We start from the raw sequence: 25,640 nt of genomic DNA, 5'->3' as shown, positions 1-25,640 counted from the left end.
CTCAGAAACAGGAGGAAAATTAAATAGTCAAGTGAAAAGATGCAGCAAAAAAACAAAAAACAAAAAAAGTGTGACATCGGTGAGCTGTCGTGTGAAGACTAAACTCAGTGTGGTGTCTGAAATTTGCCAAAGGAAAATAAACGGAGTCACACAAATGGACAAACCAAGCCATGAGAAAAGAATGAAAATGAAAAAAATGTGACTTTTATTCACTTGAAAATTTATTCGGTTTCAGTGCTTCCATTTTTAAAATAAATAGATGGCATGGGATCAAAGATAAAATCAACAAGGATGAAAAGTACACTAGTGTAACAAAAATGGTGACCAAATGGTAATACAATCTTTTAGTGAACATAAAAATACACTAACATACAAATAAAGATCTGCCACCGCCCCCACCCAAACGCCCCAAAGTACAAATCAAAATGCAGCAAATGACAAATCAAGTATTCTGTTGTTTTTGGAGACAGCAGTAGTATCGTTTGAGCGGAGGCCCTTGAGTTTTACACGTCAGTAACAAATCTTAGTGTTTGGTTTAGTTTTCACAATTTACGGAGCGCACAACAGTAGTGTTACTGATCAGTTCTTAGTTTTTATGCCCATTCAAAAACAAAAAAAGGTAAAATTCCCCAACAAACAGAAAGTAAAGTGCTCGTGCAACACTTCTGGTTGTTCTCGAGGCCAACAAACATTTTTTTTTTAAAAAAAGCACTTTTGCTGATTTGTGAAAAAGAGAGAGAGAGAGAGAGAAAGAGAAAGAGAAAGAGAGAGAGAGAGAGACACGACGTGGCAGTGTTTGTCAACACCTGGGAGGAATGTTCTTTAATGTTGGTACATGATGGAACCACAGTCCCCCACCAGCCGCCCACACACCCAAACCCCCTTTGTGTATTTGTCAAATACTGTGATTCGAACCAGTTACAGAGCAGCACAGAAACACTCTTCACAACAAGAGTGTGTGTGTGTGTGTGTCACTCTCATGGTTAAAGATGGGACAGGCTGACATAAAAAGGGAAGGGGAAGGGGAATGGGGGGGGTTACATTGCATGAAAGAAGCCATCGACAAGTGTTCATGAGTGCACCTTTATACAGGACAATTCAAGAGTGCCCAGTGGAGAGAAAACACAACTAAGCTCTAAACATCAGAGAATTCCTGTTATGATGAAAACACATAACATCAGCTCAGACTCTATACCACATTGCATAAAAAAAAAAGAAAAACAATATGCTAAAACAAAACAAAAAGGCATCATTTGTGTAACAAAACTGATCGGTCACCCTCTTTACGACACCCTCAAGAAAAAGGATGTTTTGACAAATAAAAGTATTTAAAACGACCGTCATTAACGTTTTTTTTTTGTTTGTTTTGTTTTGTTTTTTTGCTATACACATATCCAGTGCTACACGTTCAGCGTCTAGTTTAAAAAGCGGTTGAATAAATAGACGATAGTACCACGATGCGTGAAAGGCCAACGGATGTCTGGGGGACACTGGAGAAGCCCCTTGACAAAAGAAGAAGAAAGTTCAGAGCAGCAGGTTTTTGGAGATCTCTGGTGAGGCAAAATCGGCAATGCCAGCCTGATTCGACAGATTCGACAGTCCGAGAAGGAAGAGATTGTTGTTTTTGATGGGACAGCAAACAGTCCGACAGTCCTAAAGGGTCGTACAAAGATCCCTTGCTTCAAAGTTTCCAAAAAGAGTGACAGAAATCCCCCAAAACAGCGCCCCCCCCCCCCCTTCTTGTCCAAAATTCGTCCAAAGGGGAGGCGCTTCTGGAGAGAAGGAAGGACTTTAGTGCTGCAGCTGAGCTCTCGGCCATAACAGTGCTGTAACTAATGAATAAATACATCCACCACATATGAGAGAGACAGAGAAAAAAGCCTCATGCTTGAGTCATGGTCATCATAGAAAAACGGAGCCGAACAAAGACAAACCTGAACAGATCGCACTGAGATCACAGGGAGAAGAAGCGAATTCGGCTGGCATTCGTTATTTTTGTCGCAAGCACCAACCCTTGGACCACCTGTGACAGACACACACACACACACACACAACTTTTCCCTTATCTCTACCTTGGTCCGCCTGGAGGTCACCACATATCCATAAAAGCGGCTCACCCGAGCTGGTTTCCAGACCGAGTTCGGCAGTGAGCTTGGCCGTGGGCATCAATGCAGTCTATTCAGGAAACAAGCAAGATGGGGATCAGATGATTTGGATGATAGAGGGGGTTTAAAATCCAGCCTGCTATTTTCCATTTTTCTTTGGCACAGCACTTCTCTTCGCCTGCCACAGGTGGTTGTGGATGGTTAGGGCGTCCACGCTGACCGACACAGTCTTGGCAGGGATGACGGTGAATTGCTTTCGGTCCGAGCTGTACTTGTACAGCTTGTCGATCATCTTCTTGCTGATGCTCTTGGGTCCCGTGCCCGTCAGCTTGTGTATCTCTTCAGTGTCGGGAAAGTACGAGTAGAGCGCCCGGAACTGGCAGCCGCCGTCGCGAAACAGGATCATCAAGTGGTTGGACTCGCACTTCTCCAGCTCCTGGTGGAGATGGAGGATAAAACATTGTTAATATGGCAGTGATATAACACTGAGGTATATTACAGAAATATATGCATAAGTCAGTGTGTAAAAGTTAATCTTCATCTGTAATGGTGGGTATTTAACAATGAAGACAGCCACTCCCATGGTTCCACGTTAGTGATACTTATTTCTTTTGTTTTGTTGTTACTGAGAGACTAAGTGGCAGAAGCTACATACCATGTGTTTAATGGAGTGTGATATAAAGCAACACCAGCCGAAACAAATTTGGAAAAAGCTACAGAGAGAATATCTCTAACCGAGTTCATGTACACAGGTTTGGGACAACAGTGACTTTATATAGGTAAATGAAGTTAGTCTGAAATCCATAAAGCAGATATTAAGTCGGTGTGTGCATGTCTGGCTGGAAACTGACCTCTAGGATCTGGTTCTTCTGTGGTTCATTGACTTTGCCAGCCAGGCAGCAGTGGGAGATTGCATTGTGGATGATTGGCTTATTCGACTTGGCGCTGGGCTCCTTGAATAGTTTGGGACCTAAAAAAAAAAAAAAAAAAAAGAGTACTATGATTAACTATGGCTAACGAATCTCTGTCAGTTTGTTAGGACCATTTATTCATTTAGTGTTCTGAAAACTTTGACAAGCAAAACAGTGAAACTGAGGTTTGTTGTGACATGCTTGAGGCAACTGAATTCAATTCAGTTTCTTTACATAGGACCACATCACAACAAAATTTATCTCTTGACACTTTCCAAATAGAGCAGGTATGGACCGTACTTAATGTTGTCTATAATACACTGAGACCCAACAGAAGACATACTGATCTTTTCATCACTGCTCAACTTAGACATCATAAGGAAACCTGCCCATTTACCAGTATATTCAGCCATGGAGGTGATGGAAGATGCAGTGGAGCCATTGTCCCAGTCTCTCTCTGCAGTCCGACTGTTGTTACGAGTGCCTGGAAACGACTCCACAGAGTCACAGCTAAAACACATAACAAGCAAGAAGGATGAGAAAAACACACACAATATATTCTACAACACAAGTTCACAGTTAACAAAGAAAAAAAAAACCATTGTGGGTATTTACCGCTGGGAGCCAGCCCCTCCAGAGTTGACACTGTCGGCCTCATTAGTGGCAGCAGAAGCCAGGGACAGACTGGAGCCTGACTGGGCATTGCTCAGGTTGTCAGCTATATGAAACAGGAAGGAGGCTTTTTATTGTTTTATTAAATGATAGTATCACTTTAAAAGCAACTGCTAAATGCACAGTTAAGACTATCCACAGGAAACAAACTATGTAAATGCAACCTCACAGCAGTTGGACTGCATATACTCAATTTTAAATGCCTATAACACATAATAATGGGTGTTTCTACATTTATTTATTAACACAGCTGAATATATAATAACCATAATATAACTGAATGCAATCAAAAAAATTGAGTTTCAGTGATAATTCTTATAATAATGATGAGAACCTTAATCTTAACCTTAACCGTAATTTTTTTTGTATTAACTTATACCATCTTAGCAGCAGTAGCCACCTTCAGTATAAAACATCGACAAGCCTCAGTGTTACTCAACATTTGATCTTTAAATCTTTATTTAATCCCAATCCGATGAAAGGACACTGGTGTCAGAAAAGAATCCCAGTCGTCTTAGTATTAAGATAAGACAGACCTTTATTAGTCTCGCAAGGGGGAAATTCTCAACTTAATGTGGTATTCATATGCGATTATGGTGGTAAAACTAGCTGGCAGTCAGCTAATGTGCTCCGCAACTCAGATGGAAAAAAAAAACGAATGAAGCGCACAAAGCCGAGGCATCTAAAGAAAAACAGCTAAATGGTCAACCTAGTGATGCGACAGTCTTACGTGTTGAAGAGCCCTTGGAGAAATTATCACTGGAGGATTCCTCTCTGAAAACAGACTTGGGTCTGTGTTTCTGCTTGGGTTTGGGGGTTTTGGGCTTGACAAGGCCTTGTTCCTCGAACATCTCCTGCTGCTTCCTCCGCAGATACTCCTGCTTTATCAGCTCCCGCCGTGTCTTCTCCTCTTCTTTACGCAGGCGCTCCTCTTCGGCCTTCCGTCTAGAACAAACACGTGAATTGTAGCATTTGTTTTGGAAGAATAACATTTGAATCCAGTGCTGACTATGGCTGAATAGGTTACCTGGCTTCATCTCGTTTGAGCTCAGATTCTGCTTCTAGCTGTTGTTTACGGAGTCGGGCCTCCTCAGCTTTCTTTTGCTGCTTTAGCAAGAACGCTGCTCTCTTCTTAGCAAGCTCATCCTCTGCCTTCTGCTCATCCTACAACATGAATAAACATCATTTGTATATTAAAGCAATTAATCAATCTTTAATTTAATCTTCTTTTGAAGCACATCAGATATAGCATTTTTATTTTGTCTGTTCACCAGATGGAGAAAAAGCACAATTTTGTTACACAGCCCAATATATCTCATATTTAAATTATTACATACATTAATCAAAAATGTATCAATAGAATAAAAAAGAAACAAAGAAAAAAGAAGCACATGTACTACTTTGTATATAAATCATGTAATTACTTAAAAATGGACCAATGCAATTTATCCAATCAATAAATAAATATTTCTCTTTTCATGCAAAGGCATTACCTTGAAGAAGAAGCCCATGACTGACTTCTGCTCTCCATCGCCACCTTCTGTCGTTCTGTCCTCAGCAGCCTCTTCTTCCTCAGGAGCTTTCAGCTCTGACAGATCGACCTCAATCAGGTGAGTTTTGCTGCGTTGCACCTCCTCCGATGGCATGTTTTCTTTCCCTGAACCGTCTGAAGAGTTGAGCTCAGACTCTTTCATGGTGCTGGACAGGCACTCATCAAAGGACACTTCCGAGGCAACCACGGCTGTCAGGTCCACTCGGGTTGGCAGACGCACGTTTGCCTCGTCACGAAGCCGGAAGGTGGCGCTCCGAACGTGGCCAGAGCCCGGCCTGTCGATTGTCTCTCCTGCTGTGGGGTTTCTGGGGCTACCTGGCCGCTCCATCCTGGGGGACCTGCCCCCACCTATCTGCCTTGGGTGTGGTAATGTCTCTGAACCACTCTGGGTGGGGGTGAGGGTCCTGGAGGCCTGCCGGCTCTGCTCCTTGGCTATCTTTAGCTCTGATGGCTTGGACCTGGAACTACGGCCTGAGCTCAACTTGGGGGGTTTCCTGGTGGGGGCTGTGCTGGTGCCAGAGAGGTGCTCCACAAAGTGAAAGCTTGCACCCGCCTTAGAGTCACCGTTTTTGTCACTTGTGATTGGAGGAGGTGGAGTCGCCCCAGGAGGGGACTGTACATTCTGTTTCATCAGCATCTCCTGCTGCAGTGACAGCTGCATCATCTGCTGCTGGATGCTGCCGATGGCCTCATTCAGAAGTTCAATTGAGCGACTGCACTCATTCAGGTCCAACTCTTCTTCTAAGTAGAAGCTCTCGCTGTTCCCCTTTTTGTCTGCTTCTAAGGCACCTGGCAGGGTGGTTCCCTCCACCTCTTTGTCCCCCTTCAGGGCATCAACACACGTGTCATCTTTACTTGCTGGTACTTTCTTCCCATTGAGCTCGTCTTTGGAGACATCAGCTTTAAGCGGGTTGGGTAATGTATCACTCTTGCCTCCACCTTTCTTGACGATGTGCAGAAAGGCTGCCTTTCCCAGCTTCTGTCTCTGCCTTGCTGACAGCACTTCCATTTTCTTTTTCTGGTGCTCAATGGCGCGTCGCTTTTCCTCCAGCTGCATACGAAGCTGGACAAGTTCAGAAGCCAACACATTGGCTCCACCGCTACCATCGCCTGTACGAGAGCATCCGCCCAAAGGTGAAGAGGGGCTCTGATCTCTTTTAAACCTCCAGGAGGAATTCAGGGGCCCACTGCTCTCTGACCCATCTGGAGTGGTCCTTTGGGAGCTGGAGGCACTGGAGTATAGGTCGTGGTTGCTACCAAAGCGCTGCTGCTGGGCTTTGCGCTCAGCAAAGGAGGTCATGCGCACACTGCCACTGGCCATGCTGCTGGTCTGGGAGTGAGTGCTGAGGCAAGGGCTGGAGCGACCGCTGCCACCATTCATGTCTTTGTCCTTATGTTCTTTCACATTCATGTCCTCTTGGAGTTTGGCTGATTCTTCATCTTCCTCAATAATGGCTTTCCTGGGCCAGTTGGGGTCTTTAGTGGTTACAGCTTCATCTAGATCCTCTTCCTCTTCATCCAGGTCTTCCAACTCAGCATCCAGGCCCTGGCCAGACTTTGGTTCTTCAGAATCTGAATGCAGGTAGAAACCTCCAGCTGGCTCTCTGGACGAGGGGTCCACACTGCTGGTAACACTGGGCCTGAAACCTGCCTCCTGTCCCTGTGGAGGCTCATCTGGCAAGTCTTGCTCTTCACCCGAAGGGGTAAAGGTTTGGTTCAGGCTGCAGGGAACTTTCCTACGAACAGCTGATGTAGATCCATCTCCTCGGCGCAGAGAGCCCCTTCCTGAAGAGCGGGGCCCCTCACCACTTTCTTCCTCCTTGTTTAGGCATACAGACTTCTCTTTAGCCGTTTTGAGCACGGCAGGCATCAGTGGTTCTAGGTAAAAGCTATCAGGTGCAGGTTTGGACTCAGTGGAAGGCTTGAGCCCCACTGTGGCAGTTTCTGGCGTCCCGTCCACCCGTTTGGGTTGACCATCAGTCCTGGAAACCGCCAACAGAGTTTCTTCCTCATCCTCAATGTTGACATTGCCCAGGAGGCCATGGCCATTGACTCTGCGTATTGCAGCCTGTGACGGCTGGTGGATAGAAGTCTGGTGTTTGGGAGTGACATTAATGACGTTGGATGCCAGGCTGTCTTTACTTATGGAGCGAGCCAGACTCACACTGTCACCAGAAGCGATGTCTGCATCACTGTCTGTGGCTGAATGAAACATGTAGGGGCTCAGTGTGGACAGTGGTCTGCAGAATGAGAGCATGGGGAAACGGTCAGTATATACACAACTTACATTAATTGAAATCTGTACATTTCCACAAACATACTTTAATTCAACTTCTGATTTAAGCCAAATTTGTACCAATCTGTCTGTTTTTAGGCCATTTTCAAAAGTAAAACATTTCCTGCATATCTTATCTGGTCTGAATTTGCCTCATAAATATAAAGCATGAGGCAGAGAAGATGGATAGTACACATAATCAAGGTGGATGCAGTTGCATTAGCAGCCAAAACATAGAGACTCGACATCCAATTTTACATAAAATACCAATATTATTATTTTCATTGTTAATTAATCTATTTTAATTGTTTTTCTTATTAATTGTTAGGTTTACAAAATGTCACAATATCCAAGAGCACTTGTGACAACATCACATATCCAAAACCAAAACAATCAAAAACAGTAAATTGTCCTCTGATATTCATTTTCACACTCTCACAGAAGAATGTGAACTAGATAAATTTGGGAGGGGAAAAACAAACAAACAAACAAAAAAAAACAGGCTTCCTACAAACATTTGTTTTACATTAGAGCCCAGCTGAAAAGCCTATATTGTACCTCTGCCTCTTGTCAGGCCATGCGACAACTGAGCCTCTGGATTGCCCATCCACTTGAGTCAGAGAGTTGGACCGGTTTCTGGGACCTAACCAGAAACACATACACAAGCAATGAAAAAGCAGTAAAACAACTGCTGGTAGCCATCATATAATGACAAGTTGAGCATTTAAGGGCGTAACAATTGTTATCTTACCTGCACCATCTTCTCCTTGCTGCTTCTGTTGCCTCTGACGGAGGGGCAGGAGTGGGTGAGAAGGACTGAAGGTTGGACCCCCTTTACTAAAAGTGAAGAAACACCCTTTTTAATGCAAAATCATATACACTATTCTTTTTCAGCACAGACAGTGACAGCCAAATATTTTACTCGACAACTGACAGTTCTACACCCTTTAAGACAGCTAATCCAAAATTTAATTCTCACAAAAAAAGCACCAACAAAGCACACAGAGAAAAAGAAACAACACTGTGGAAATTACTACTGAATTTGGTGAGGGAGAAGACAAAAGGAGAACAGATGAGAATGAAGGTCAGACACTGTTGCATATATACCATCCATGTAGGGCTACTGTAACTGGTTAGGAGACAGGATCATGATAAGGTGGAATGAAAAGGAAAGTGAGTGAAGACTTACAGGGGGTCACAGCCTTCAGGGTGCAGGAAGTACCTGTTACAGACTTCTGGGCTGCTCTGGTTATCGGCCACACCAGGGCTGGCAAGGAAGCTGCGCTTGGTGGCGTTGGAAATAGGCACTGATGGGCGGGCACTCTTAGGCTGAGCTATGGCTCGAGCTAAGGAAAGTACAGAGACAGATGTGTTGATCGTGTTAATATGCAAATCGACTAATGCTGACTGACAGTAGAAAAGCTTAAACTGAGACAATGACTGGGATTTGCTTAAAATAGTTGCATCTGAAATCTGGAAACCGCAACTTCCAATTATGTAAACATGGCAAAAACATCAAATAATAACAAAATATGCTAGTTTCTTAATGAATGAGACACTGAATAAGTACACTGAGGTGCAACTTCAATCTACTTCTTTGTAACTAGATCCATCTTAGAGGACCGGTGTGAATAGACACAAGTTTAAAAAATGTATACTAAATTGCAGCTATTTGTACTGCTTGCATTGATTGGAGAGTTTATGTTTTGAGTAAATTCAAAATGTGTGGTTTAATTAAAAATAGCAGACTGTGTAACACTGAAAATTGTAATTTGAACAAGTGATATTATCATGGATTTATATCCACGGTATAGTTTATATGTGTAATAATCAATGCTTACCATCTTTGAACTCTTGGAGATCTCTAGGCTGGACAAAGTCTGGCTTGACAGACTCAAACCACCAGAAGAGTTCAGCAATGAACACCATCACATTTTGCTGCACAGAGTTGCAGCATGTTAAAAAGAATGAACAGAAACACACAGAACTCTTATTCCCATAAAATGATAAATCTGAATATCAGGTAAAATAGTGAGAGCAGCAGGTTCTCTTGCTACCTAATACATTGCCTGGTTTGACAACTAAATGATCAAATGTAAAATAGTGAGAGCAACAGTGTCTCTAGCTACCTAATACATTGCCTGGTATGAAAACTAAATGATTAAATGTAAATTTAATTTCAAATGTATATGAAAACAAAGTATGTCAGTGTTTGCACCTTGAGCACGAGCGGTGAGTAGAGCATGTCCTCCGTAGTCAGATAGAAACTTTTATTCAGATACTCGTTGGCGAACTCTCTGAGCAGTTGGATGTTGTACAGGCTATCAGCTATGGAGGGCACTTCCTTCAGGCAAATATCTGAGCAGACAGGCAGAGAGCAGGTCAGACCAGGACACAACTCAATGACCTGATGGCTATAAATGTCACACCAACTGGACTGGGACAGTAAGCCATGTGCAAGTGCCAAAATTAGTATCACACATACACAGATATTAAATTCAATCTGTTAAGAAAGAAAGTTTGATGGTCTTCATGAAAAATTTCTTTGAGGGCAACTGATAATTAGATGTAGCTACTGAATGCGGGCATGTGTATGCAAGCACGACATACCCTCCAGCTTCATGAGGTCTGGGCAATAGCAGTGGACGACGGTGAGCAGTGCAGCTCCGTCACAAACGTCCCTCATCAGGTCTTCCACCAGCGGAAAGAAGGGCAGCTGTCGGCCTGAAGCGTGCTCCCGACGATATCGTACCTAACCACCAGGGGGACACCATGAGGGGTTTTATCAGAGGAACATTTACAACAACTCCCACCTTCATGGTACTACCAATGACAAATCACAAAACATCCTGAATGCAATGACTACTGTCACAAAAGTACATATCTCTTTTGTCTGAACTAGTCAAGGCATATATTGATGGATGTTTTCAACTCCAGTTAGTGCTCTACGTTAGCACTTTCACAACAAGGTTCTCCCCAGGAATTTGAGAGCAAAATGTATTTGTCCTTTTTCATTTTTTTTTTTTTTTTGTATTGTTTTGTTTTTGTTTTTTTTTTGCAGATTTGGTCTAACTCCAAAAGAAAATGAGGCTAGATGACAAAATCTTGTGCCATTGTGATCATGAGGTTTAGGGAGAACCCTGAAGACCCAATTAACTAAGAGGAGATGGAGGTGATGGTGTTAGAGCAGTGAACAACAAAGAGTGAATAGTCAGCCTTCCTCAGGCCTCAGTGAGAGGAGAGCTAGCCATAGAGTCCAGTAAAACTAGGCAATGTCAGTCAGTTGACTGGGAGGGAAACTGGGGTAATCACTGGCCTGGCCCACTTATGGGAAATGAGTGTGTGATTAGTACAGTAACTCACTCACCCATATGCATCAGTTTTGGATACATACTCTGTACAAGTGGTAAGGATGGACTTTTTAAGGACTTATTTCAGTTTCCACAACCGATTGATCATATTGTACAAGAACAAATTAACTCAATGCAGCAAAGTGAAATGATAAACATCATTAGATAAGCCTGTGCACTCATTATTAAACTATTATTATTAAACTAAAAATTTACAGTTTACAGATGATGTGACAGCAGTTATATGCCAAAGCAGACTGTACTTTTAACCCTAAATGTTTCTGTTTGACTTACAAATATTCACCTTAAACTGGCAACATCACTCCCTTCCTAATGATTAATTAATCTGACATTCACTGCAGCACTTGTAAAAGAGGTATAAAGAAAAATAATCAAGTTATTTGCAGATTAGAGCTGCAGGCTTTCTGGTATGGAGAGAGGTGCATGTTATTTCCATCATATGATGCAGAAGTGAGAATGGCTCCAATACAGCCAATATGAACTTAATGCTAATAAATCAGTATAGGTTTTTGATAAGTAACAAAAGGCAATACAAAAGTATCAAGCTACTTAGTAATTAACACATCATTATTTGTCCTCCACAGAGCACTGTAAGTGCCTGTAAATGTCACACTCTTACTTACAATCAGCGGATATATATTTTAAACTCTCAAATATTAAAATAATATTTACTGTACCTACTTCAAAAGTGCAGTATTCTTTGCTATAGATCGAGAAGCAAATATAGTTTTCAGTAAAAACCCTTAGGAATAAGGAAGTAATAAAGAGACCAAGGCTTAGTTTTAAAGACAAACTCATTAAAGATGGCAAACTCTAGCACAGGCCTGGTGAAACTATGCACATGCACAATTTAAAAAGATCACAAATGACACAACACAGCCGAGCAGCTAAAAAGACATCTATCAAAGTTATTTACAACATCGCAGCATTTTCTTAACATTTATTCTGTTGCAGCTACAGTGTGTTGGGAGGCCATTCTGCAAAAATCCCACAAATTCTACTAGGGCAACTTCTGTCACAAGTCACTGGTGAAACTACCAAACCGAACTTAGGAAGCTCTACTTTTTATTAGCTCTGTATAAGGGAGTCTTCTCCTGACTAAGAGGGAACACTGTACCGCTTCGGAGAGCTCCTCTGGCTCCAGCATGCAGTGGGCCAGCTCGTGCATGACATCAGGCTGACACACACACAGAGCAGAAATACTGTCACAGGAGACCGTGGGTACAGAGGAAACAGCGTGTGTGAGAGCAGAAAAGAGAGAGACCAGAGAGGGAATGACAAAGCAGATCAGTGCGAGGTGGTGGCCAGGGATGGGACTGCAAAGCAAAGGAGAGATGTGGGCATGGATTTGCTCTTAATTCTCACTGGGCAAGCAAATACCACACAATCACACACGCACAGTGAATCCACATGGTCTACTTGAGCTTGAAATGAGATAACACACACTGAGTGGCTCAAAAATATCTTTTGAACACCTCACAAAGGTCAGAATAACCTTACACCTGTGTGGCATATTTACCACAACGAAAGAAGAAAGCAACAAAAATAAATAAATAACTGCTTTCTCCCCCTTGCTGACACACTGGCTACAAGCAGCACAAAATGAGCTTGAATGAGCCATGGCGGAGTGTGTGCGCACATCAACACAACTATGCGTGCAAGGGGGAGAAGGCGAAGCAAATGGGGTTATGGGGAAGGGGGGGGGCTGGCATCCAACTTACAGGGACTAGCTTCCAATACCATTTGGAGGGAGACTATCCAGTTTGCAAGGATAAAAGAGGGGAGGGGAGGGACAGATGAGGAACAGGAGCAGAAAGATTAACAGATCAGAGGTCACACACAAAGGGTTGGATCTGCTTCCGGTTCAAACAGAGAAAGAGTAAGCAGGGTCTGAACAACTCCAAAATGCCATTAGGGAAAACATTCCTTATCGAAACTAAGGATCCCGCAGTACGGTTTTATCATGGCTGCGCTGCTTGATAAAGATTTTATGGTGATGACACCCACCTGGATAAAGCCTTAACGAGGAAAACGTTTTTAATGAAAAGAGTTACTTCTAAAAGCCAGACATACGGAGAGAGTGCCAGAAACCTGTTGGCCATTTCGAATGCGGCATTTAAAGCTTTTGGATTCCTCTCCTTTGAAAGAAGCAACTGCAAGAGGCTGTGAGTGCCTGTACCTTTTGGTGGCTGGGGGACTCCAGGGGGTGGTGCTTGACTTTGTGCTCCCTTTCTGTAATCTCCCTCATCTTCATGTTCACCTGCAGAAGCAAGGATGACATATTCATTACGTTTACATGCACTCAAGCAATCAGGTGACTCAGAGAAACCATGTTTGGCAGGTAAGTGAAGAAAGTGTTTCTGTAGCAAGCATGTTCCTGTAAATCAGCATAAAAATGGAAACTATGCCCTCAGGTTTATTTTGGAAGAATTCTTGCTCTCCTTAGCTTTACAAAAACAATATATTTGGGTTATGGGCTGTTGGTCCAAAAAAAAAAAAAAAACCCAAAACATTTGAAACTTAAACTTCAGCTCTGAAACATCAGGATGGACATTTTGTAGGCTAAATAATTAATAGATTAATCAAAATGGTTAAAAATGGTCAAGATGAACGAAAATATATTAACACATTAGCCAGGAAAATATATTCACCATGGGGAAACAAACACTGTCTATCACACACAGACACTTTCCTTTTCCAAGATATTGATGGTAGCACATTGCTGTGATTAATGGACACACCGAGTCCTGACTCTCGGCGCCTCAGGCCTTCATCCCATCAAAAGATGAGCTCAAGCCTCTTCTGTGTGCACCAGATCTACACTCCTTATGGACTGGAAATTCTCTGAGCACCCATTAATATGAAGGCCTCGAGAAGACACTTATGATACCAGTGTGAACAGTGTGAAGCCTAAGATCATACCCAGGTAGACATTTAGTGAAAAAACAAGGCTAGATGAAAGACGAACAAAACGTAGCTGCTGTGAAGTTTTTAAAATACGTTTTGCTGTTTTTCTTTATCGTATCTGCACTGTTTATGTCTGTGTGTCCAAACCTTGTTGATCCAAAAGACCATAGCATCCTCCAGGTCAAAGGGCAGCTCCTTGGAGGCACTGAAGGTGGAGAAGCGCTTGACAGAAGCCACCACTTTCTCAATGCTGATCATCTCCACTGTATAGGCCATCATCAGGGCATCGATCATGGGCATGTGAGCACTCTGGGTGATGGTGAAAGAGGAACAGAGGACAATTCAATTTCATTGGATTTCTCCCCAGTTTCCAATGCAATTAAGATCAATGCTGGAGGCAAAGAACCTTACCCAATCAACCTAAAATTACATTCTGTAATTTCAACAAGCTACAAGGACAATGCATTAATACTTAAAGTGTATTCAGTATGTTTTAAGTAAACTGTTCCTGGTAAATCTACCATGTAAAAACTAAAAAAATTACCAACAACTAGAAATGTCACATGACACGATCAGATTTTCAACAACTTTCTCCAGAGACAAAGAAGGCTTCATATAATTTTGATATATTCAGCAATACTCCCCTAGGCCCATAAAAAGACAATGGTGTGTGAAATTAATAGGTGGGGTTCCCATCCTTCACACATGTTCCAGACAACATTTTTTAAAGAAAACAGTCACAGGGGCAACACAGAGCAGCCAATTGACGCATTACGCATGTTTTGGGGACTGTGGGAGGAAGCCGGAGTTGGTATCAAGTTTTTATTCTAAAACGCATTCTATGTAAAATGTATTTGTAAGGGTGACCTGAATAAATTACAGAACAAATATATACTTGACATTGTTTCAGTCAGTGCTATGTGCAATGTGCTGCTAGCTTAATCCAATTGGTGATGCAAGTGCACAGAGATTAGGCTTGTTAAAATAAGGAATGAGAGCTATTCAGAGCTTTCACCGCAGCACGACCTACATGGACACAGATAATAACAGTGGAAAAGCTATTGCCCAGTCATATATAAGAGAGAGAAAAGTTTACATAGAAGGACACAGACTGTGCAATGAAGCTAAAAGCTGCTCAACATCTGCTGGCATATTGCATTCACTCACACTGTAGCCACTGTTTTAATGAGCTCTTTTGTGTTTTCAAAGGAAATGCGAGCATTAAGTGATCAGATAAGCTATCAGATAAGCTGATGTTCCTCTGAGGCCGGGAGATATCTGTTCACAGTTGCTCTGCCTGAATTTAATTCATGGACCAATGGTCATTGGTCAATGTCATTGCTCTTAGTTCACTTGTACCAACAAGCACTGTCTGCAACAACTCTGGTCAAGAGCAATCTTAAATATTTAATCACAGGACCCATTTAATACTGGGTTTCAGAATCCAACCCTACAAATATGTGTATTACAGGCAAAGGTTTCAGTCAAATAAGCAGTGTAACATGAACAGAGGGGTCCTAATGTGATAATGCAGCAATCGAAAATATTGACTCAACAACAAAGATGCATTACATTTACCACGTAAGTGTCAATAAGGAAGGAAAAAGAAAAATATAACATGATGAGCTGTTCTTTTGTTCTCCTGAAACACTCATTGCCTTCATCAGCGCTGCATGGGTCCCCAGCGTGGGGCATCTGTTGCCCTGAGCTGTGTCTGTGTCTGTGTGTGTGTGTGTGTGTGGTGTGTTCCTGACAGACAGTACGCATGTGCACACGGACAAACAAAAGTTTAAGTGGACTGGACAGGATGGCTCGCTTCTCAAGGTTTGACAAACCCCAACAGGAGTCAGACAAGGTGCAGAGGAACTGTCTGGAGGTATGCGATGTGTTTCATTCACACAAATGGACACTAGTAGAAGAATGTAGGTTGCTATGGAAACACATTGTCAAGTCAGCAAATTGGGTGGGGTGGGGTTGGTGGGGGACATCAACAGGCTATCGCAGATAAGTGGTGTCCTGCTCAGGATTTTCCATTTCCTCACAGGCCTTTGTGTCTGGCTGCTTACACACAGGCCTGTGTGGATTATTTTGTCAGGCCGCTAGCAGGAAAAGCAGACACACATATACATGAGTACTCAGACTGCAGAGGGGAGGCTCAACACCACTGCTGGTTTCCATGGCAACAAAAGGGGTAAGAAGATGGCTGAGAGAGCAAGTGAGCTGGTTGGTGTTCACTCTATCCTGTGTGAAGTGCTGGTGGTGAAATTGTGAGCCATCAGATCTCATCGCATCAGAGGATGCAGGACTGCCCTGCACTCAATTCACTGCACTGTGACATGGTGCTGTTGATTCAGGTGATGACCAAGAGGATATGGGTTACACACAGACAACACTTAACCTGTTCAAAAGCTACTCTGGGAAAATATTGTAAGCGTTACACTCATGCTACACATATGATGACTATACAAAGGATGAGCAGAGCCAAGCCACCAGCTTCCTGCATAAACTGACAACTCGTCTCTATCAAAATATTTCTATTTCATTCAGAAACAAACTAGTGAATATCAGGAAAGCAAGGCTGGATAAACATTATTTCTGGGTATCTGAGGACAAAAGGGGAAGATTTTCGAGCACCAGCCTTCAGCAAATGCTCTTAACAGATTTGTCAAAATGTAGGTGAGAAAAATATTAGGGACAATAAAATCCATTCTAGTAAGTATTAGCACAAAAGTAACCCTCTTAACACTGATGTAACTGTTCTATAAGGACATGACCCTTATATTTTTATAGGATTTGTACGTTATTTTTTCCATGAACTTTCATGAAGTACTAAATAGGGATGTGTGTCTCAACTCTGATATGTATATAGCTGGTATAGCGGTATATTGTACAGTGTTTATTCTAAAACTGATTTATAAACTCTTTATATTTTTGAAACTGTTTTGAACACTTTTTGCACTCTATTCTATTCTTGTGAGCTGCCATAACAAGTGAATTTCCCCACTGTGGGATCAATAAAGTTCATCTTATCTTATCTTACTACTTGTTCAAACTTCTGTCTTGCTACACTCACAAGTTCGTACCAGAAATACTAGTGAGTTACTAAACTAATTATCATTATTCTATAAATGTACACATGGGAGACACTTGTAGGGCTAAGTGTATGTAGGACATCACATAGGTCCAGTAGTTGTCACCTTTATGCTTTTGGTCACTTACAATATGGGTACCAACTTTCAGGGAAAAAGTGTTGCTGGAGCACAAATAGTTTGCATCAGTGGTTATGGATTCTTACACACAACAATGTGAGGAGGGGTGAGCAATAATTATTCCATCAAAACCAAGAAGTAAAGTCGGCATTAACCTGTCTATGCAGCCCCTTAGTGGCTTTAAGTTTAGGCTTGGCAGCTACAGCACACATGTTGATGACAATTTTGGTGTTTTCTGAGTGTTTTCTTACCAGTCAACTAGTCAAACTTTGCAAACAAATGTGCAAATCCAGGTGGTTTTACACAGCCATACTGAGCTTGTTCTGCAATAGTGCTGACAGTGAATTTGTGTTGTCCTCCAAAGCCAAAGAAATTGTGGGCAAAAAAGTTAACACAATGTTAATTATATGGAAGAGGTTTGAATATACCAAAACCATTTCAGTGAAGATTAAGATTGCAGTATATTATGATGGTCTGTGCAAATTAAGTCTTCAAAAGTCTTTTCCATCTCCTGAAATGGTACTATCCAAGTGACCACACCATAATTTTAATGTTAAATTTGATTCAGTGATTCAAGTTTGACTTTTATCTTCGTCAGGCTTCAGTGGCATCAGGATATCCTTCAAACTGGCAGCACTATATTGATTACCATGGAAACAAATTGTGAGATTTTTTGCTATATCACCCAGCCCTAAGATAGGCTGAAGTGCCATTAGGTCCTAAATTACTTATAATGAAACTATAGCTGAGAAAATTAGTTGTGTTTTTTTTTCTTTTTTGTAGTTTTAAGCAAAAGTTCCAGAAATACATCTAAATTTGGACATTGCAGATTTTTTAAGGGCTTTTTTCAAATATAACTATGTTTCAAATATTCAAAATAATGGCAGATTAATCAATAACATAAAGAACTGTCAACTGCAGCCCTACATTAATTGCAATAATCAGCAATTATGCATCAGGGTCCACCCCAACTTCCTGCCCAAAAATCTCTCAAGGCAGCCTGGAGATCACATAGCCATAGTGCAATAACAAACACACCACAGACTCTAAATCACAGCTCTCTCTTGCATGACTGTCCGCACACGACTAGCATGAGTAACAGTCAAATTCCACCTTATAATTTGAATAAACAAAGTTAAGGGTTGAGCCAAATGATTTGGTCACTGTTCCACTAAGACTAGCGGCCAAATGATTTGGTCATTGGCTGAAAGTCACTTTTATGCAGTGTGCAAAACAATCACACTTGTATTTCTATTCACAAGGTACTAACTCCACACAGTAAATAGAAGCGTCGCAATGTCTCAAATGCCTGCAGATGAGGTTGCTTGTTCTACTAGCTGCTGATTTCACTGTGATGAGATAATACATCAGGAGCAGGAAGAGGAGATATAATGTATCAGGAAATTTTCAAAGTTGTTACAGCTTCTGGCCTGGTTTCCTTCTTCTCTGACAGGCAAGCTGTCCAAAAGCTACTACAGCATCATGAGCTATCTTTTGATGAACATGTCTGTAAACAATAGGAGTATAGACATTTCAGTATTACTGGCTGAAGTTGAAAATGGTGAAATAATGAATGGTAAAACTGAAAAATAATTAATTTACAACTCATGGTATCAATTGGGATATCAATTAGGCTGTCTATCCCAACCACTCACCATTTTGATGGGCATACAGGCCAGGTCGCCATCTGTGACAGGTGTATCGTCACTTTCCACGACATATATGCCCTTCCTGGACAGAGCCTGGATGACAGACAAGTGGGATTGAAGAGATGCCGCCTGCTCTGTCTTGAGGATGAGGGCACAGACACGGCAGTATAGCTCGCAGGACAGCAGTAGACGGATGACAGGTGGCTTGATGTGTTCCTGGTCATACTGGTCTGTGTAGAAGGGGTCCCTTAAGTCCTCTGGTATATTGTCTGAAATGGAGAGAGTGGTCAGGTGACCCATGTGGCACTGCCATGTAAAGAAGTATGTGTGATACACCTTTAAAATTGTGACCTACACTGAAGACAGCCTTGTGGCTTAGCTGGTAAGATATACAATGAGATGTGTGATGAGGCAGGAAAATCATGTTGCCTGGTAAGCATCTTTAACATCAACATAACCATCTCCTTCAGTCTACATCCATCAAATTTCTACAGTGTCAACAGGCTACAGGAAAGTGGCAAAGCACAACACTTTCCAAGTAATGCTCTGCATCAGTTTCAGTTTGCTTGAAGCAAACAAGGCCATTTGAATATGTTCCAGCTTACTGACCCAAGAGTATGCTGGGAAAGAGATCATTGCTAAGAAGAGTCCTGAGTGAGAGTAGGCTTCTCAGGTCACACAGTGAGCTTTGCCAACACTAATTTAACAATAGTGGAGCCACAAAAAAGAAAACAATGACCTACACAAGCAATTCTATTACTTTGGATGTGAAGTCACTCTCAAAAGCAGAAACTACTGCCATATAAGGGAAAGGGATGAAGCACTTTACTTCAGGCATGCAAAAACCAAATACATACGGCAAGTTAAACCACACATTGAGGCTTAAAACAGTTCCAAGACGATGCACAAAACCTGTCCAAAACCCTGCTATGCATAAAACTGCATGGTGATGGAAAATAATGCTGTTCTGTTAAATCTGTTCTGAACTCTGCCTGAGCCCCAGTAACACAGCATAAGCCGCATGTGTGTATGTGATGTGTTCTTATTGTCTGCTCTGACTGACGGGATAAAGGGAGCCACTCATCTGCAGTCTCCTGCTCACAAAAACAGGAAGGCAGGCAGGCAGCTTCTTCCAGCTGCCGCTTCGATGGATAACAATACACGAAACACAAATGTTGCACTGCACAAGTGGAAAGGCAACAGACTGAGTTTTGATAGAGATATCTAAAATGTGTCTAAAGACTCATAAAGCAAAAACATGAACTAACAAAGACAACAATGTCAGTTTAGTTTGGCATTAGTGGCCATTCACTGAGTGCCTTAAAAACTTTACTCAGAGGGGCTGGATAAAATTACAAACTGTATATTGAACTGTGCAGTTTAACATGGTGCATCACAGTCTTGTCCTTTGATGATGACATAGGTCTGATCCTAATCAGTGTTCTTTAATACATTAGGATATTAATTTTTACTTAAAAGTTTATCAAAGGTATATGACACACTTAAGCAAACAGACTACTAAAATCTGACATTTTCATGAGGTACTTGGAGGTTCTGGATCAAAAAAGTGCGCTGCTAAGCTTCACTTTTGGCCTGTCATCAATTACTAATTACTCATGGAATTAATGGTAATCAGCACTAACCTACTGCCAGGAGCATTTACCACCTAAACCAGCAACAGCATATGCTGTCCTAAAAGGAGAAGCTGATGGCTGAATGTTTTGTAGACAGTTCTTTGCTAATGAGGTACATTTGGAGCTTAGCAAATCCATGCATTTTGCCAAACTGTCTGATCTCAGGACCTATCAAATCTGTGGGGTCAAATCATTTTTCACATTCACACACTCACGCATTTTGTGAGAAGCTACTAATGCTCAGATCTAATCAATCTTGTTTACTACATTCCACATAGATTACAAAAACACCTCAACAACACAGCCTCATCAATATGCTGGCTGTCACCGTAAATATGGTTTAAAAAAAAAAAGAAAAAAGAAAAGAAAGAATTATGCATTACACCTTGTAGCTTGGGTAACTCCTGGAGAGCTGCATCCGAGTATATAAACGCATTAGAACAGTGGGAATGATTGTGTATGAAAACAAAGGGGTCTGGCTGGGGCTAGACTTCACGTTTGACTTCATTCCACAGACACTGATGTCGTGTGGCAGCTGCCCCCCACACTCCTGCCACCAGGAGTGTGGTGAAACCAGGCTGAAAAATTTACTAACTGGGATGGGGTGGAGCATGAGGACAAACGCAGGGTGTGCTACAGCCGAGTCAGCCAACCATAATCGGCACCACACCATGATCAGCACAAGCAGGGGAGAGCAGACTAAGGACCAGCAATGGGCCTGTGGCCATGACGAGTGCTCTCATTGACCAGTGTTGTGTCTGGCTGTCTGTCACTCAGGCTGGGAGCAGGTGTAGCTCATGCAGAGGGTACAAGGACAGGAGAGCATGTACACAAATATATACTGCAGGGACATGCACATTCAAAGAATTAACAGGGAATCTTTGCTGATGAATACACACCAGGTACACCTGAATCCCTGACAATACCCCACATCAGGACACAGCTGCACATGTTTTAAAACAGAACTACATCACAACTGTTTACAAGACATAGTTTATGTCCGTCATTGCACGAGACAAGCAAACAACTGTGAACCACTAGCAATGCAGCAGACACCATATCAGGCGTAGGGTGAAAATCAGATGGGTCTAGTATAGTCAGTTCCCATGGGAGGAAGATAACAGGAACTGTGCACCTGAGTACTGCCTTCAAAGCTTTGGGGCTAATGTATGCTTTCTATTGTAACTGAGCAGCATCTCCACCCAAATTCATCTGGGATGCATCATATTTGTTTGTACAGATATGTCATGCTCCATCATTAGCCAGAGCCTATAATGACAGACTATGAACTCAACTCAGCAAGCAAATACTTACAAGCCTTGGTATGAACTGAAAAAATATGAGTTTAAGTAATGAAACTTAGAACAGAACCATAAGGCTGAAATAAAGACAAAAAAATACAATAGCTTTCCATCCACAAATTAGATTAGCCATCTTACTGTCATTTCTTTAAAATGAATGCTTCAGTGGCATTAGTAAATCTTTATAATGACCACAGATATATGAGAGAGTGCAGAATACAAAAGAGAGCTTGTATGAGCCTCGGAAATAATGATGAGTGATTTGACCAGAGTCTGTACTGATGCAACAGACATGCAAAACTCATACACCAGATAGCTGATGCCTATTCTGACTAAGCTTAACTGCTACGATAAGGAGACACCCTGCGTCGAATCAAAAAGTTAATAGTAGCCCCGCAGTAAAACAATGGCAGCCTGCTGGGATGTTAATATGATGTTAACATTTTCAGATACTGATGATTAAACACCTGTCAAACAGTGTCTGATGTGTCAGATGTCTGAGTTTAAAGGTTAAACATTTATTATGTGAGTGAATGCTCTAAGAGAGAAAGAATTTTTTTCTTCTTTTCATGGTTAATATATAGGTACATGCACACACTGGACTACAGTGCCAAAAATAATTCATAGTGTATCTAATCTGAAAATAAGACAACACCTCACTGGCTTAAGACATGCAGGAGTCTCAACTAGAGTATCAGCAGACGCTCTCACTATTTCACCAACGAATTCAACTTTTTATCCCCCTAAACTTTAGCTCCTAAAGACAACCGGATACCCGCTAATTTTAAGAACACTCACTGGTTGGAACAACATAACAGCAAAGCAAAACTAGATCCAGTATCTATAAATCTGTCTTTTACATCTTTGTCTGAACCACTATATTATACTTAAATAGTCACCTGGCAGTACTGGACCACTGGATGTTAAACTGACAGGTGTTTCGAAAATATTTTGGCTATAGAACTTATGACGAGGGTGCTGAAAGGTTCATAAATTTTCCACAGGAACCATATACTAAAAACACAATTTAACTTAAATAAGCTAATTATTAACTATTTAAATTAGCTAATACCACAGCCACAAAGAAATGGATCCTTAACAGCTTTCCTAAAATTCATATAACTCAGTCATAAAATATATTTGAATCTTGACTGTTGCAATCACAGAAAAGACATGAAAATCTGGCCTAAAGGCCTAGTGTTCATACTATCTTAACAGGGACTGAGTGACTAGCAGTGTAGATCAGTATCCATGCTCTGAGAACAGCCTAACAAATATAGCCTAATCCTGAGCGCCTGTCTCTCAACCCGATTTGAGTTCAATCTCACTGGCCACCCAACAAGAATGCATAGATCTGGTGAGTCAGTGAGAGAGTCTTCAGCTGCCAAGTGTCATGAGGGAATCAGTATTGGCTTGAGTGCACGCATCCACAAATATTCCTTTCTTTCCTTTTTCTGTCAGTTTTTCACCATGGAAGCATAACACAATCTGCCGACTGTCAGTCTGTGAACAAGGAGCCAATGTTGCAACAATAACATCTGGAATAACTGAGAATATGAGGCAATATGCTTAAGATAGTACTAACTCTGGTTCTACAGAACTTTTAGTTCACATATGCACTACCTGTTAAGTCCATAATTGTAGATTAAGGTATATTATTTAGTTAGCAAGCCATATTAAATAAGTTAAGACAAACCTTTCTTAGTCCCGCAGTGGGGAAATTCTCAGTGTCACAGCAGCACAAGAACAGCAAATCAAGGTACAAATAGCAGGATATTTGCACTTACTGTTTCTTCTTTATTTTCATAGCCAACTGCAAATGCAAAAAAGATGCATACTTAGTGTTTGTGTAGTGTGAATGTAACTTAAATTACTCACCAATGCCATAGGCTTTGGCAAACAGCCACCGCAGGTTGGCAGCTATTTTTGCTCTGGCAGAATCATACATCTCCAAAGGTACGACGTCCATTGTGCCGTCCGCAACCCCAGTCAAATCTACTTTCCTCCTGGTACTGTCCCCACCAGCACACAAATCTACATCCATCCTTAATTAAAAAAAATAAATAAATAAACATGATGTTACAGTCACAACCATACTGAACTCACTGCTGAGTGAGGGTTACACCCAAACAACAGGACATTAGCCATCCACAATGTGCCAAGTTGCAATACTCTTGGCATGGCTAGTTTGAGTGGATGGATGCTCTATCAGAGTGGTTCTTCAATAAATAATAAGAAAATCCTCATTGTTGATTATTAGGGAAAATGCTGTTTTGGGCTCTGCTGTTAATCCTTCCGTAACTGGTTGATTAGGCTTACAATTAGGTGGGTAAGACTTAAGTGCCAAAGTAGAAACCTCACAAGCATGATCACATTCATTATGGCAAATGCTTGATGACCGAGTGGAAGCAGAGTCTTTGCAGTACCTAGTACTTAAATGAACTTGCAGGGAGGCCATGGTGACTGAATACAGTGCTGAATTCAAGAATGAAACTCACTGGTCCTTTGCACATTGTGGCAGGCACATTAGGGACTGTACTAGTCCAAAATGCAGAACAAAACATATCTGATGTTGGTTCAGTGAGTTTTTCCTGCTCTAAATGATCACATTTTGATTTGTACATTTTGATCTTAAAAACCAGAGAAATTGTACTCACAGCTGATAAACAGTCTCACCATGAAAAAAGATTATTTGCTGTCTCAGTGGCTTCCCTTAAATAGCCGTGTCCTGACTGTTCTTCATTTTTGATTCATTTAAATCTTACTGTTTTTGTCAGTTCTCTTCTATAATTTTGTTTTCTCAAAGTGCAATCAAAATTATTTGTATTAAAGGCCGTCTGCAGTAAGCCAAGCAGACTTATGTTTCAAATCACCCTCTACATCAAACTCAGACTACTTTCACATTCAAGTGCCCCATCAGGTTGAGGTCTTGCTTTTGTCATTTCCATTATTTAACAACTTTTGCTAAACTTCAACAGGCTGGACAGAATTTACAATTAGCAAAACAGCAAGAACATCTCTAGCGTGTTAATTCATAGTAGAGCAATTTTGAGGAGAAACAAGTGCACCTGCTTATACAAACTATCATTCCAAGATCCTAAGGAATGTTTCTTGAAAGCTCTATTTCTTAGGAAAAGTTAAAGTTAATCTCTGTCAAGCAAACGTCATATCACTTGTAGCATTAACTTAACGTTACCAGAGCATTCTTGTCAAGTCTTCTTGTCATTTACGGCCCATGGCTGGCTTGTTAAACAAACTCAGTAATTGCTAACTAATTAGATTAGATATAATTATAACGTTGGTATGCTAGTGTTATAATAACCTCATCAACGAGGGAACAACCATTACGTGACATGGCAATCTTTTTGCCTTACGTTTGGTTAGCTAAACCGCCATGCATGCAAATGCAAAGCAGAACCAGCTAACCGTTAGCTTTCCAGTGCAGCATTACATTCATTGGCCCTACGAATGACGTTAGCTAGCTGACCAGTGGTAAGACATTACCTTGAAAGGTGTGGTGTGTTTCCAAGTCACCCTTCAGTTCCGTCGGGCTAAACAATTAACCAAGGACCTGCCTCGCTTGACAGTGGCCTGCTGTGTAAAAAATACGCCAGCAGCAGCGTCGCATCATAGCCAGCTAATCATGCTAGCCGGTAGGCGAGTCTGAATGGTCCCCTCCCAGCAACAAGACGCGATTCGCGGCCTGTGCGAGAACAGCTCCACGGCAGGCTTTCAACCGAAACAAACGCCAGACAAGACAAGGGAGGGCTGTTCGGTGAAGAAACGCGACGTACAGAGGCTTTTCTGTTTAAAAATCTATCTCTGTACTAGATGCCTCATCTTAGTTAACAGATACATGCATATCTTCGTAGTTCGGGCTATGCAGCGAGAACCGATAGTGTGTTCGCGCTCTGCCCAGAGAAATGTAATTATCCCTAGGCTTCGTCTAAGCAACAACTGCGCATGCGTGATTACCTTCCAAATAGTTAGTAGTAATGCTTGCAATAACCGTCAACCGCATAAACACACTATCTCATTCATCCACTTATATTTT

The 25,640-nt window shown here is 41.7% G+C and overlaps 1 protein-coding gene across 2 annotated transcripts; it reads right to left on the bottom strand.

Annotated features, from left to right (window-relative positions):
- Positions 1–182: 182 nt before the first annotated feature.
- On the bottom strand, positions 183–25,640 carry camsap1b (calmodulin regulated spectrin-associated protein 1b). Of its 2 annotated transcripts, none has more exons than XM_046385482.1 (18): positions 25,091–25,640; positions 23,465–23,631; positions 18,658–18,920; positions 13,941–14,102; positions 13,066–13,146; positions 10,126–10,267; positions 9,734–9,873; positions 9,357–9,453; positions 8,738–8,861; positions 8,267–8,352; positions 8,074–8,158; positions 5,182–7,480; positions 4,716–4,852; positions 4,419–4,633; positions 3,632–3,734; positions 3,414–3,526; positions 2,957–3,075; positions 183–2,541 (listed from the first exon to the last, which is right to left on the bottom strand). In XM_046385482.1, exons 2-18 carry the CDS (start codon positions 23,628–23,630, stop codon positions 2,245–2,247), a joined length of 4,629 nt encoding a protein of 1,542 aa, XP_046241438.1. In that variant the 5' UTR covers position 23,631; positions 25,091–25,640; the 3' UTR covers positions 183–2,244. The 2 variants fall into 2 exon arrangements, with proteins under 2 accessions (XP_046241438.1, XP_046241437.1); XM_046385481.1 differs by having other exon boundaries at positions 8,705–8,861; positions 25,091–25,636.

This window comes from Scatophagus argus, chromosome 4, assembly GCF_020382885.2.
Source record: "Scatophagus argus isolate fScaArg1 chromosome 4, fScaArg1.pri, whole genome shotgun sequence".
NCBI lineage: Eukaryota > Metazoa > Chordata > Actinopteri > Scatophagidae > Scatophagus > Scatophagus argus.
The sequence above is the reverse complement of the archived record's forward strand: the minus strand, read 5'-3'. Positions and strand labels throughout refer to the sequence as shown.

Excerpts from the sequence above, each read along its gene's own strand:
- camsap1b (XM_046385481.1), bottom strand. The coding sequence starts at position 23,630 with ATGGATGTAGATTTGTGTGCTGGTGGGGACAGTACCAGGAGGAAAGTA. Across the intron at positions 9,454-9,733 it reads ACTCACCGCTCGTGCTCAAG|CAAAATGTGATGGTGTTCAT; the intron begins GTGCAAACACTG and ends AACTCTGTGCAG. Across the intron at positions 3,076-3,413 it reads CTCCATGGCTGAATATACTG|GTCCCAAACTATTCAAGGAG; the intron begins GTAAATGGGCAG and ends TTTTTTTTTTAG.